The following is a 15,011-nucleotide window of genomic DNA, read 5'->3' as shown; positions in this document are numbered from 1 at the left end:
GTGACCTGTGTAATTGGAAAAGACCCTACAGATAATGCAGACGCTCAAAGTTACCCTCCACTCCACACTTCAGAATGAAAGTTCACAGGACTAGGCTGGATGTGACTGTTAGATACTGTTAAGCCTTCCATGCCTATTAATTCAATTTGGTGTGCTGCTAAAGTAGAACTAACCTTCAATGTGAGGTCTCTTGGGCCAAGATACTTGTAGGGAAGACAAGAAAAAAATAATTGGCTTCTGAATACATGATTCCATAGATGGACCTTGTTTTTATCTCTATAAATTCATTCACCAGGGATTTATATCTTGTATCCACATATTTGCTTCTTGTCTAATAATTTAATTGGTTCCTAACTGCTGTACTCCCCACCACGTTTTCCCCCACAATGACCTAACATAACCCCCCTCCCCAGGGAGGAATACCATCTACACAAAGGCTATGCTCATAGTCAAACTCTCCTTACCTCAAGGCAGTCCATTCCAGCTAAACAGTAGACAAGCTATCCAGCTAGACAATTCTTACAAATGATCCATAAACCTATAATGTCCTCAGACATACTGGATTTTCTTTTCAAAGAAGGCTTAGTCACATTAATTTCTAATGGACGAACCCCCTTAAAGAGTATAGCTTTTATATTTTATATCTAGGAGGTATTTAATAAATACGTACTGAATGTCCAAATGAGCAAGAAGCAACAGGGTAGAAAAGCTTCCTGGCACTCTAGTTAATGTTGATTAGGTTTTCAATAATTCTTTCTGAAATTCTCAAGGAAATCCAAGTTTCTGTTCCATGGCTGAGTACCCTAGAACTCCCTCTTGCCTGGCTGACAACCTGTGCACACAGTGGCTTCCAGAAAGTTAACAGTTATCTCTGTAAGGGGAAGACCTGCAGAGAAACAGGCTGCTCCCACATGTGTGACAGAAGTGAGGGATTTGTCAAAAAAAGCAATGACATAGATTGTCCAAGACGTTGTGATCAAACAATAGAAGGTAACCAAAAGGTGGCCTGATTAGACCCCAAGTTCCTTCTCTTTGAAGACTGAGCTCTTCATCTTCAATCCAGAGCCCTGTCCCTCCTCCTTTTTCTCCTCTGCCCCTCAAGGATAACAGGAAAAAGCCAGAGAAATAGTATTAATAAAAATAAGCACAGCATTTCCCTCCCCTCCCCTCTGGATTCGAAGAGGGCACTGATTACAGGATATATCAAAACATTTTCCAGAAGTAAAAGACCATCTGTCAGGCTGCTTTTTTAAGTCACAGCTCAATTTCAGCAATGGTCGAACATGAAAAGCCCTGTATCGTGGCATGGAGATAATACAACCAATATCTGCAGAGTACTAGATGAATTACATATTTTGCTTTAGAAATAGTGTTCCCATTGAGAATGATAAACCCAACTGTAAAGTGCATGAAGGCCAGGCCTCTCTACCCAGCAATCTGGATTCCCGCCTGTACTCTCCTCCCAATGCCTTCCAAATAGAAGATGAACTGCTATTTTTATAGAACTCTTGAACCCCTTCCCCAGGCCTCCTCCAACACACACACACACACACACACACACACACACACACACACACACACACACACGCGCACACACTTTTTTTTATGCTACTGGTTTTCCAACCCAGGACCTCATGCTTGCTAGGTAGGTACTTTATCACTTTTTAGGCAGTGTCTTGTGTTTACCAGGGAAGAGCAGTGGACCATGAATCTTTTACCTCTGTCCTCTCCTCTACCCCTATGCAGATGGAGTTACAAGTGGACCACCAAGCCCAGCTTGCAGAGTGAAGTGCAAGCTCATTACGTATTTGCCTAGAGTCGTGTTGAAGGAGATCCTCTGAATATCTACCTCCCAAGTAGCTGGGATGACAGGCATATATTACTATGCTTGGCCTCCTTCTTGCTTCCTTTTTTTTTGGCCTGGGGCTTGAACTCAGGCTAGTGCTCTACCCCTTGAGCCACAGCACCACTTCTGGCTTTTTCTATATATGGGGTGCTGAGGAATCAAACCCAGGGCTTCATGTATACGAAGCAAGCACTCTACCACTAGGCCATATTCCCAGCCTCTCCTTCTTGCTTCTTGACCAAAGTTTTCTGGGACCTCTCTCTTCACTCACGGAGGACTACTACTTCTGTAAATTAAGGATGCCCACCATCATGAATATTTTTAGTAGATAAACATCTGCAATTAAAATGAAAAGTGACTCATACCAACAACAGCAACAGCTAACACTGTCAGGTGCTTGCTGAGCTACGTACTTCCTGAGATGAGATATATCTCCTCATGTTAGTCCTGCCAGGGTATGGATGTGGTTCTAGGGTTTTCCTGAGGTGTTCTGTCCAGGAAGGACACTACTTTAACAGGTGGAGCCCAGAGGGAGGTCCTGCAGTTACTGGGGAAGTGCTCTTGGCAGATAGTCCTATGTGGTTCTTTGAAATCTCTCTCTCTCTCTCTCTTTTTCTCCCTCTCCTATATTGGGTCCTCAAGTTCACCCAGCTTTTTTTGCTCATGGCTGATGCCCTATCACTTCAACCACACCTTCATCCTTAGTGACTCCAGGCAAGGCTTACCAATTTCCCAGGACTTCACACTTAAAAAGCTCTTAACAAGGGCTGGGAATATGGCCTAGTGGCAAGAGTGCTTGCCTCCTATACATGAAGCTCTGGGTTCGATTCCCCAGCACCACATACATAGAAAATGGCCAGAAGTGGCACTGTGGCTCAAGTGGCAGAGTGCTAGCCTTGAGCGGGAAGAAGTCAGGGACAGTGCTCAGGCCCTGAGTCCAAGGCCCAGGACTGGCAAAAAAAAAAAAAAAAAAAAAAAAAAAGCTCTTAACAGGTGTTAGCAACAAGGGGGACAGGCTTGAAGGTTAAAGCAAGCCATGAAAGAACAAGAAACTGAGTCAATGTGGATGGGCAGGAAGGAAGGAAGGAAAAGGGAGGTGGAGGGAGGAAAGATGGAAAGGTGGCTGGAGAGAGGAAGGAAGAGAATAAAGAGGTATAGAGTAGAAGAGGGAAAAGGAAGAAGAAAGAGGAAGGAAATGAGAGGGGGAAAGGAAGGCAAGGAGGCAGGGAGGAAAGGAGAGAAGAAAAAGAGAAGAGAGGGAGGGAAGGAAGAAGGGGAGTAACAAAAAATTTGTTCTCATAACTTTTAGGAATTTCAGTTTTAAGAACCACAGAAAGTAAAACATGCAGAGGGAAAAGTAAGAAAACTATCATTTATGAATATGTAGTGCAGAGCCATTATCTGACTTAACCAAAATGAAGCCTTTGAGGCAAATATCAATGCATCATTCTCTCACTTTTATGGGAAGAAAACAAGAAGAAGCCCTGAGAAGTTAAATAATCTCTCTAACACATTAAGAAAAGGCAGATTCCCATCAGAGTTAATATGAAAATAATTAAAAGCTCTTGGCCAATTTTGCCAGGAATAAAATCCTTGATGTTGCCCGAGTGACAGCACTTGTTGGCAGTTCCCATGCAAGATCGGTGAGCGCCTTAGCGCCTTCCAAGAGTTATGGAGCTGGATTCTGATTCCAAACTGGAGGCAACAGGAATAAGAGACAAAAAAGAAAAGTAGACAGCTCTGAAGTACAGAGAGAAAAGAAGAGAGGAGGGGGCCATTAAAATTCCCCTGGAGCAAATTTATCCAGGAGGCAGATGTTAACAACTCAGACAAAACAATGAAACTTGGTAATACTGAGAGTGTAAGAGATGCTTTTAAACTATAGTGCAGACTAGAAACAAGAGCCTGGGCCTTCAGAGACCACAGGCCCAACTCTAGTCAAGCTCAGTCCCACCCTTCACTAGTGACCTCCATGTAATATCACCCATCTGGTGTCATGCTAAAGCATTATTTTTTTGTTTAACAAAAATTTTATCTTTTAAAACATTCCCCTGAAGCCAAATCATCTTTAAGTTTAGCATCTATCAGAAGCAGATGTGAGATGAGGGAATTTGCCTGGGAGAGATCATACCAAGTTAGCCAAGAAGGGGTAGTTTTAATCAGGAAAACCTGACTTTGGTGCGATCATGTTCTACTTTGATTCCTTCCAAACCAGATAATGTGGAAACACAGAGTTGCGTTTGGAAGAGGAGGAGGCAGAAAAGGAAGAGAAAGAAAAGGAAGAGGAGGAGAAAAGGAGGAGGTGGTTTATTTAATGTCAAAAGAAAATGGACAAATAATAGTTAACTTGGATATGGTAGAGAGAGAGAGAGAGAGAGAGAGAGAGAGGTGGGGGGGAGGAGAAAGAAAGGGAAGAAGGAATGCTCTCAAATCTTCTGGGTACGAAGACCAGCAAGTGACCGTCTAAGCCCCACCTACCTCTGGGAGAAGGCATAAGCATTATCTTCTTACAGATGCAGAGGAGATTGCAAGAGGCCAATGACCTCCACAGATCAACCTACTGATAAGTAGGCCAACAAGAGAACTTCTCTTCCTACCTCTCTAATCCCATTGGGTGAGGTAGATAGGTGTGATGTAGTAGACAAGACCCACAGAACTTTAAAGAGTGTTTAAAATTTTTCTTTCAGGCACCTATTTGTAACGATGCAAGTTCTACATATGTCTTCTTAGCATTAGTGCCTCCATTGCCCTTCATGCCTGGCTTCTCCATAAAACTACATTTACATATACAGCTGCCCCTGGCCATAATGGCTTCATGCACAAAACTGGAAGGAAAGGGATCCGACCCTCATTAGTGATGATTGTCATTACCCCACACGCTCTGGCAGGAGCCCTTACAGTGGAATGCAGGAAGAATAATGCGCATTAGCTTGTATAGTTGTCACAGTGACCCCATTAGTTTTAATCCTAAATTATTTAGGTCCAGAGGGATATGTAACCTTCTGTCTTAAGTCTGTTTTCTCAGCTGTAAGAAAATAACTTCAACTGAATAATTTGTAACTGCAGAAATTTATTTTTATTGCTTTTTTTTTTTTTAAGATGGATAGTCCTGACATGAGACTCCAGCAGATTCCTTGTCTGGTGAGGACTAGCTCCCCACTTCATACACAGTACCTTCTAATGGTTTCTTCAGGCTTCAGTAACACTAACCCCATTCACAGAGGGCTGGAGATACAGTAGTCACCTCCTCCAAGCCTGTGTCTTGCTTCTAATGATCTGGAGATCAGGTTTGTGCCTCATTGTGAGTCTATAGGTAAAGATACCAGCCCATTAGCCACTGGACCAATTTAACATAAGGCACCGTGTGAAGTCCCATGTTGGGCTGTTCTCTGAGTGTGGGGCCTAGACACTACAAATGGGCTTCAATGACCAGAATCCCTTCCTTCAGTCTCTCCAAAGACACTTGGCTCTATCTACCACTCAGGGGTGAACATCTTCTGAGTTTAAGTGCCAGTACTCACTCAAACACACACACACACACACACACACACACAAAGACATCATATATATATGTACACATAAAGAATTGCAGGGTGAAGAGGACTGGAAATGTGCCTGGGCTGTCTGAGTTCAAATCCTAGTTTCACATCGTAAGAAGGCTAAGAACTTGGGCAAACTACTTTTTCTCTGTAAGCATCTCTTCCCAAATCTTTTTTGTTTGTTGGTTTTTGGTGGTACTTGAGCATGAACTCAGGGTCCTCGGCTTGCCAGGCAAAGCACTCTATCATTTAAATCATACTCTATCATTTAAATCCTATCCCCAGCCCCATTTACAGTTTTCAAGTAGGGTCTCACACTTAGGAGGCGGCCAGTGTGGACCGTAGTCCTGTCTTTTGCCCATTCAATGTAGCTAGGATGGCAGGTATGGACCACCATTGCCCCGCTTTGTTTTGATTAAGGTAGGATCTTCTACACATTTTGTCAAGTGGGGCCTGGCACTAGCAACACCCAGATTTCAACCTCCCAAGTAGCTAGGAATACAGGTATGAACTACCACACTGGTACCCATGAGATGGCTTTATGCCAGGATGTGGGGATGAAATGAGTTTACTGGGCAAGTGTTTTCACAATGCTGGTATGGAGTAAGAGCTGGGAACGTTAGCTCAGCTTAAACACAGGGGGTCCAGTGCATCCATGAAAGACTCCCGCTAGCACAACACACCTCTAGGTGGGGAGGGACCTCACTTGCAAGAGCGTGACCACCCCTGCCAGAAATGCCTGCTGTGGGAACACCCTTCTTTGGGGAGAGGCATTTGTCCTTATGAATCAAAACACGGTCTTTTATGTTCAGCCAGGTTTTCTTCCCAAAGCTTCAAGTTACAAGTGTGCATTTATTATTTATGTGTTTATAACATCCTTCCCAAACTTCCAATGTTATATGCCCTTAGTGAAGACATGCAGGGGGTTTTGGTGTCTTTGCATGACCAGGCTCACCTGGTCTAAGTGAAGACCTCACCTCCCAGGTTGGTGGGTGCTCCTCCCCACCCTTTGGGATTCAAGACCACTGAACACAGACTCCAAAGCAAAGGGTCTGGAGTCTGGTGCATGACAGCTCTTGGGAGTACAGAAATTTTTCTCTCGCTTGGGCCTAATCTATTAAATTTCACATGTTAAAGTTTCTAGCCCAGTCCTTGGAATGGAAGCTGTACTTAAATAGTCGTTACCTTCTCCATGCATCACAAACACTCTCTCTTCCTGCTTCCTCATCTTTGGATGCAGAGTACTGCTTGGGCATCTCAAATTGAGCACAAGTCACTGCAAACTCCTCGCCTTCCCCTTGGCCTCTTCTTGCAAATCAGTGTCTCCCCTGCCAGCCACCCTGCTCCCTCCCTCCCCTGAATATCCTGGCAACTTGACCTTCAAAGTGTGATGACTTCTACCACCTCTCCTCCCCCTGGGTCTGAGCAAGCATCATCTCCCACATAGAAGACTGAACTAGTTTCCTTGCTTCCTTCTACCACCACAAAGAACACCAGGAATGATACATTAACAACATAACGCAGACCAACTTATACTTCTGTTCAAGGTCCACCTATGGTTCCTCAAATTCCTGGAAGACAGTAGCTTTGCATTGTTCCATAAGCAAGGTCCTGTGATGTGGCCTTGTCAACCCCATTCTTTTCTCTTATGTATTTTCCTCAACAGTATTAATTATAATAAGCATATACATTTCACTTATTTACAGTTGGTCTCTCTCTGAGCAGATATCAAACTTATAGGGCTAGGGCTTGGGTTGTTTTACTCTTGGAATATTCCCAACTGTTGAAAACTGTTTGGCAATGAAAAGGTGCTCAATAACTATGATGGAATAGATAACTCCTGATTATAGCCAGAGAGCATGTCTGTTTATTACCAAGAATTAAAGGCTGGCATGGGCTGGGTAAGCGGGCAGATGGCTGATCTGAGGAGGAAGGGACTGAGGTGAGGTCCAGACAGGACATTAGGGACATCTCCTAGAATCAGAAAGAGCTCCCAGTGGCAGAGGCTGAGCTGGTTCTGCATCCTTAACAAAAGGCGTCCTAATGCATTCTATATGGAATGACATTGGGGACAGGGACTCCACAGCACCATTAAGGAATGGAATCTGTGATGGCAACACAAGAGCTGCTGCAGCCCCAGACACCTCACTGCTCTCAATCAGAGATGAACAAGGCCAAAACTGCATTACTGTCACTCAAAATGTTTTCAGTGCAAGATGTCAAGAGCAAAATGCTTTGATGAGAGGAGAATTCGTCCTCTTGGACCGGAACACTTGGCTTTTACATCTGTGTCCTAGGAGGCTTTCTGTTCTATGGCCTTGAAAGTATTCTGATGTAGGGGGAAAAAAAATCAACCAACAACGCTACAAACAAAAGTTTTACACTAGACTGAAATATGGGGAAAGTAAAAGCTTATCTATTTTAATTTAATCTTTGTATGTTCTAGGAAAAATTAGGATGGGCATGGGATATTTCCTGTTCCGTCATGGGTGACAGGTTCCTGAAAGCAGATGCTGTGTTCTGCAAGTTTTATGCAAGACCATCACTCAATGCATTCCTCGGCACAGCAGAGACCTAACGAAGGGTAGAAATAAACTAATGAGTGAGCACATTTACCTCAGCTCCTTACATCAAGGAGTTTCTTTTTTTTTTTTTTTTTTTTTTTTTTTTTTGTTGGCCAGTCCTGGGCCTTGGACTCCGGGCCTGAGCACTGTCCCTGGCTTCTTCCCGCTCAAGGCTAGCACTCCACCACTTGAGCCACAGCGCCGCTTCTGGCCGTTTTCTGTATATGTGGTGCTGGGGAATCGAACCTAGGGCCTCGTGTATCCGAGGCAGGCACTCTTGCCACTAGGCTATATCCCCAGCCCCATCAAGGAGTTTCTTGACCCTCTTCTGACCGTGGCCTAGGTACTCTCCTCATCCCTGGGTACTGCCTGGAAGCCCAGGGTCATCCAGTTCCAAGTTCTTAGTCCAGGAACAGGAGTACTAAGAGCCACAATGCCTACTTTCCCTTCCATGAACAGCGTCGAGGTGTTTAAACCATGGTTATTGCTCTTGCTATTGGCTATAGAGCCTCACTAGCACCAGGGTTACAACAGAACAAATGTGATTTCCCCTAATCCAGTGAGGTCCCAGTTAAACTTTGAGCTCTACTCAGGCTGCAGGCTAAGTTCTCAGGAAGCACACTGTTTCCTGGGTCTGCATGCAGAAAGTTAACATTGATCCCAATAAGGTAAAAACACGAGATTTAAGTCACCTCATGATTTTCTAGAAAGTTCCTTCAATTATCCCAGAGCAAAGAAGTCCCCAGAAGCAACCAGGTGGTGACCAGAGTCAGCATGAATATGCTATGGTTTATAATTATTAACTGGTATTCTACACTAAGGTAAAGGACTATGAGATGAAAAGAGATATTAGTCACAGAAGCCAGAGTGAAATTGGACAAAAAGAAATAAAAAATAAAGCCCATCAACTTTGGAGGTACAGAATGGTGAAAGTTGGGTTCACCATAGCACAGGCAAAAAGACAGTAAGACTCCGCCTTAACAAATAAGCATGCCTTCATAGCGTATACCTGTAATCACAGCTACATGGGAAGTATAGGTAAAAAAATATTGTAGTCTAGGCCAGCCCTAGGAGAAAATAAAGACATTCCTTGAAAATTAAGCTAAAGCAAAACAGGGTGAGGGTTTGGCTCTGGTGGTAGAGAATTAGCCTAGCAAGTGCAAGGCTCTGAGTTCAAACCCAAGTCCTACCTCTCATCAAGAGATAATAATCACACTACCAAATTTCTCTCTTATCCTGACATTTGAGAGAGGAAAACTATAATAGTACAAATTTATTGTGTTAATATGCCACTTATTACATCCACAGGAGAGGTAAACATGGGCACTGGCTTCACAATGTCTCTGCAAATACACTCCTGTATCGTGAAGTGAAGGCAAGAGCCATAATAATAGCAAAGGAGAAACGAACCAAACAAACAGAAATGTCTCCTAAAGCCAAACTTATACACCCTGAAATACTAGACTTTGCCGGAAATGAAAGCAAAACCCATAAGAACATTTCAACTTCCCATAACCAATACCTATTTCTACCACTCACAGGCTTTTCCTGGAAATGAAACCATTGTTTGATAGAGAAAACCAATAAATGAACGTCTCTACACAACTATGTTAACACTCAATTAGGGGCACACAAAACATATACGTATTCCATGTTTATGGATTATAAAGAACCCTATATTAGGTTTTGTGAACATAATCGTCGCTCTTCAATTCCTAAAGAAATGCCAATTCTAGTTTTACTCTAACACATTTCCAATGAGAGTTGAGTTGACACTCAACAGTGATTCCAATTCCTTAATGATTTCATCCTCATCCAAGCCAAGATTATCTTTCTAAAGCAAACACAAAGGCTGGTCAGGTAACTCAGAAGAAGAGAGCTTACCCACCATGCATCAGGTCCAGGGCTGAATCCTCAGCACTGAGAAAACAATCAAAAGCAAACAGCAGTTACCTTTGAACTTGTGGAACACAGCCCACAGCTCTGCGATGTCCGTGGCAAACGTGATGTCAGTGTCCAGGACAATGACCCTCTCCAGGCTGGCAGGAAGAGTCTTGGTCAGGACGAGCTTCATCAGGCCATAAATCCCAGAGTAATGCTTGTTGGGGATCCAGGAAACCTCAGACTGCATGGGACAGGACAGAGAGGAAGTTGGAGGAAGGGGGGGTGGAAATCACTACATTAATTCTTTGCTTAAACATTATTAATTATTCACGGTTAACTATTAACCATTCTTGAAACATAAAAGAGTATCTGATTCAAATTTGTTAAATAAATGAACAAATATTGTTTTAATGATTTGTACACAGAATTGTGGCATATGAGGTCTTTTGAGGAAAGAAAATGTGTCTCAGATGGTTGTTAGTAGCTCATACCTATAGTCACTTAACTTTTCAGTTTGAGATCCCTAGGTCTCTATTGGATGCCAGCCCAGGGAGATAAGTCTGAGGCACTCTCTTCAACTCCCATTCATTATTAATCAGCAAAAAGCTGGAAGGGAGGGGTGGTTCAAATGGTAGAATGCCAAGTTCTACCACATGAGTAATCAAGTCAAACAAAAATGAGACCCTGAGTTTCAGCCCCAGTACTAGCACCAAGATAAAAAAAAAAAAAGAAGAGAGAAAGAGAAAGAAATAAAAAGTATCTGAATCAAGGTAGATGAAAGGTAATTTCCAGAAAATCATTATATATGTAAACTTTATGCTGAGGTTTAAAAAGTACCATTTTTGTTATTAGAGGAATTATAGAGGCTCAGTAGGGAAATAATAATCCAACCAGAGAAGATATAAAGTGTGCGCGCGTGCGCGCACACACACACAGACTTGTCCCAAGGTAAATATATTTATTTAAGTCCTATTTCATTTTCATGTCACTAAGGACTACTATTTAATGGCATATTTAAACCTTACGCTTATCTACATTTTAATGCTATTATTGAATAGGTAAGCCCTGCAGCCTCCTTTCTCTTCAGATACATGAAGATGTATCATGCTCCGTCAATACTCTTTTTTTTTTTTTTTTTTGGCCAGTCCTGGGCCTTGGACTCAGGGCCCGAGCATGACCATCCCTGGCTTCTTCCTGCTCAAGGCTAGCACTCTGCCACTTGAGCCACAGCGCCGCTTCTGGCCATTTTCTGTATATGTGGTGCTGGGGAATTGAACCTAGGGCCTCGTGTATCCGAGGCAGGCACTCTTGCCACTAGGCTATATCCCCAGCCCTCCGTCAATACTCTTGATCAGATAAGCAAGGGAGGACAGACATGCAGACGGGCAGATGTGAAGAGTCTGCAGACTGCTGACAGGGGTGGTGGGGTCATCAGCAGGACTCAGTACTAGTTGGTAACGAAATTCAAGGCTAATTGCAGCCCAGCTCAGAGGGTGAGGAACACTTTCTTCAGTGCAAGGTCACGTATGAAGGTCGTGATGGGGAGCTGTGACAGGGAGTTTCCATAGGAGCCAAAGCATACATTTTCTTTCTAAGAGGTTAAAGAGTTGAACTAGACCTTTTCATTGGAAATGAGGGCATCTTTGCAGATTCAGAAAAGAACTTGTCTCCCTTGTCCTCAAAACTCCATGTGGTCTTTAAGAAAATCAAACAGATAAATACAAAATATCTAAGTGTAATTCCCAAAGATATTCATCATCATGTACAATGAAGTAATGGGACAATTAGGAACAGTATAAATGTCTTTTAAAAATTATTTATTGTCAAATTGGTATATGGAAGGGTTACAGTTTCATACATAAGGCAGTGAATACATTTCTTATCAAACTTGTTACCCCCTCCTTCATTTTTCTTCCACCTTCCCTAGCCCCCAATTCCCCCGCCCCCGAGTTGTAGAGTTGGTTTACAGCATATTGTCTTGTAAGTATTGCTGTTGCATTGGTTCACCTTTTACCCTTTGTCTCTCCATTTTGATGTTCCTTTTACCCTCCGTAGTTCCGATAAGCACATATACAATAGATTACCAGATTACCAAAATAAGTTACAAAGGCATCACGGGTAAAACCATAGGAAAGAACAACAAAAGAAAAAAGCATAATTTCACATCGTACGTTGAAGATAACAACAATGATAAACCAGTTATTTCCATAACTTGGAGTTCATTTCGGTTAGCATCATCTTATGTGTTCATATGTACATAGCTATTGAACTACTGTGATCTTCTACTAGGGCTATCCTAGACATTGCTATGCTTCCACTTAACAGAATGTACATTAAGATGTAATGATAAAGTAAGTTGGATGCCAGTGGCTTTTATACCTGTAATCCTAGCTACCCAAGAGATCTGAGATCTCAAGCTACTCTGAGATCTGGCCATGATCGTTCATCATTTGGGGCAGGAGACTCTGTGAAACTCTTATTTCCAGTTAAACACCAAAAATCCCAAAGTGGAGCTGTAACTCCAGTGGTAGAGCAACTAGGTGTTTCCACCCAAGACCCCTGAGGTCAAACTAGCAACTGCAGAGGAGAGAGAGAGAGAGAGAGAGAGAGAGAGAGAGAGAGAGAGAGAGAGACAGAGACAGAGACAGAGACAGAGACAGAGACACAGAGAGACACAGAGAGAGAGATACCACAGAGCAAGCAGTTGTCAGGAGCAGCCCCCTCCAGTAGAGGGCACAGCCTATCAATGGCAACTCATAAGAGAAAACCTGGAAGGCACATTAAGTTCTCAACAGCCAGGTGTCTTATCTTGAGACCCAAGACCAGTGTCTTGATTTATATCCAGTCTTCCCCTCCCCTCCCTTCTGTCATTGCCTGGCTGAACTCACATGGCTGGTCCCAGACCAAAAATTTACTGCCACTGTACACAGATGAGGGCTTTGAGCAGATACCCTGCCTAGCTTGCTCTCTACCCTTGTGACCACTTTCCCCACATTATTTATGTCCTGCCCTTAGTTACTTTGGCACCAATCCTGGCCAGAGAGCTTCAACTTTCCACAACCCACACTAAGAAGTGCTAGCCCACAAATGAAGCTTTGTCTCTAGCTTCATCGGCTGGAAGCTGGGAGCCTCCATCTGCAGGTTTTCTCCCCACAGTAAACCTGTGCTGATGTTGAGCTGTCTCTGTCAATTCCCTGTGGCTTTTCTGAACATAGCACACATCTCATCCTCACTCTCCTTCAGCTCCATGATGCCTCTGGTTGGTGACCCTTAATTCAATCCACATAGAGGCTTGAGGGTTTGGGAGGCAGTCTTTACCCATCAGCCTCGGAGTGGTGAAAGGCTAGAGAAGGTAAGCCTAGCACAAGCAGCACAGACTTCTAACTAAGATAGGGCCAGCCCCTAAACAGCATGCAGGAGCAATGCCTTAGAGAGAACAGGTGTGAAACATACACCTGAGGATGAGTAGATGGCAGGCAGCGAGGGGGGAGTGATGGTATGCAGTCCTTCACCAAGCGCGATGACAAGCTATAGTTAGAATTTGCCAGGGGAAGGTTTCCCTTCTTTCCCCCCAAATCACATCACCCTTCTTTGGGAGTTAGCTTCCCAGATAGGCCTTACCTTCAGATCTGATAACTCAGCCAGCAATTCCCTCCTGTGTGTCTTAGAAACTCTCCCTCATGAAAGGATGGCCTTTGGAACTCAGCTCTGGTTCTTCTCTCCTCAGAGAATTTGCCAGAACTGAAGCCTGGCAATCAGCAGTCGAGGCTGCAGGGCTGTGCTATTTAATCAGACCTTTGATTAACTTATTCATCTATTTCGGTTACCATCAAAGCAGGAGAGCTTGGTGAAGCCTGAACACCAGGGTGTTGGGTTAAGCCATCTAATTAGATTGCCCTGACTCTCAGTTTTATTTTTAACACACATGTGAGATACTCGGATGCATCACAAAACAGTAAGACTACAGGAATAAATTAATCTCAACATGAGCCCAGGCCTGAATGTCGCCCCAAGTCCCCAACTTAATACATAATCAATTAAGTCCGAGTGTTCAATTAGAGGTAAAGGAAGCATTCGAATGAGTTTGTATTCAGAAAGCAAGCTCCAGGAAAGGGCAGAACACTAAGGAATCTTTGGGCGGGAAAGAACTTGTGGAACAAGGCAGATGCATTCATTAAAAGTGGCTCATCTTGGAACTGGCATGGCATTCTCCCCTCTACTTCCTCTTCCTACAAGTCTCAACCTGGAAGTCTCCGTCTTCCACTCCCTCCCTCCTTCTGCTCCAGGCTTGCTGGGGTTTCTAGCAGGAAGTAGCTTCTCTATCTCGGTCTCTCTCAGCTATCACACCGTATTTATTCTTCTATGCCTCTCACTTGTATTGGACCAGAATTCCATGAGGCAGGGAACATATCTGCAGCAAATATTCAACATAGCAATTGCTTACAAACAGTATGATGAATGTACATAACCATGGAGTCAGGTGGGCTGGGGTTCAAATCCTACTTCTGACATCTTATTGCACTAGGTACAGAAGTATCCATAATTGCTAGAGCCCAGGTAGAGAATGTTTGATGTGACGGTATGGTTTGCTGACTTGTTTCACTTCTATTGAGCACTGGGACTTCAGAGAAGTGACTAAATCTCCAGTGCACTATTCCTTCACACATCATATGTCCTTCAGCAGTACTTGAGCTCAATTGATTTGCATTTTGGAGCTGGAATGATGTGATGTGGGATAGTAAAGGGGACTTTTGGAATGGAGATGGTGTTATCTGGGAATTAGTAAGTAGCTCATCACCTTTTTCCTGTGTTTCTATATAAAAGGTAGACAAAATTAGAAATTGAAATCTGCTGGGAAATACAAAGTCCCCCAGGTGGGAGGCCACATAGGAGAGAGCACATTTTGGGTTTTAGAAGGGGGAAAGCTGGCAGGAAAGGCCGGTGATGTGATCTTTCTGGGCAGTCTCTTGGTGGAGTTCCACTGGGATTGATCTCCGACCCTCTGAGAACAAGCTCCTACCTGTCCAGGGACACAGAGTCACAAGGTCAAAGGAGAGTGGAGCACCCCAGTCAGAAGACTGAGGAATTGTGGTAGGTACCACGCACATCGTCCCCAGAGCATCCTGCAGAGGCAGCCACACCTGCGGGTGCCGTATCCCACTGTGGCTTCATCATTAT

At 43.6% G+C, this 15,011-nt stretch overlaps 1 protein-coding gene across 4 annotated transcripts in view; it reads right to left on the bottom strand.

Annotated features, from left to right (window-relative positions):
* The window catches only part of Large1 (LARGE xylosyl- and glucuronyltransferase 1), a 453,235-nt gene that overhangs the window by 172,262 nt on the left and 265,962 nt on the right, over positions 1–15,011 (bottom strand). For all 4 annotated transcript variants that reach the window (XM_048356361.1, XM_048356369.1, XM_048356383.1 and 1 more), the window contains one exon: positions 9,903–10,074. In XM_048356361.1, the coding sequence (XP_048212318.1) occupies positions 9,903–10,074 (172 nt within the window). The remainder of the gene's footprint in view (positions 1–9,902; positions 10,075–15,011) is intronic.

Source organism: Perognathus longimembris, chromosome 1 (genome assembly GCF_023159225.1).
Source record: "Perognathus longimembris pacificus isolate PPM17 chromosome 1, ASM2315922v1, whole genome shotgun sequence".
Taxonomy (NCBI): Eukaryota; Metazoa; Chordata; class Mammalia; order Rodentia; family Heteromyidae; genus Perognathus; species Perognathus longimembris.
This window is presented reverse-complemented; position numbering and strand designations above follow the sequence as displayed.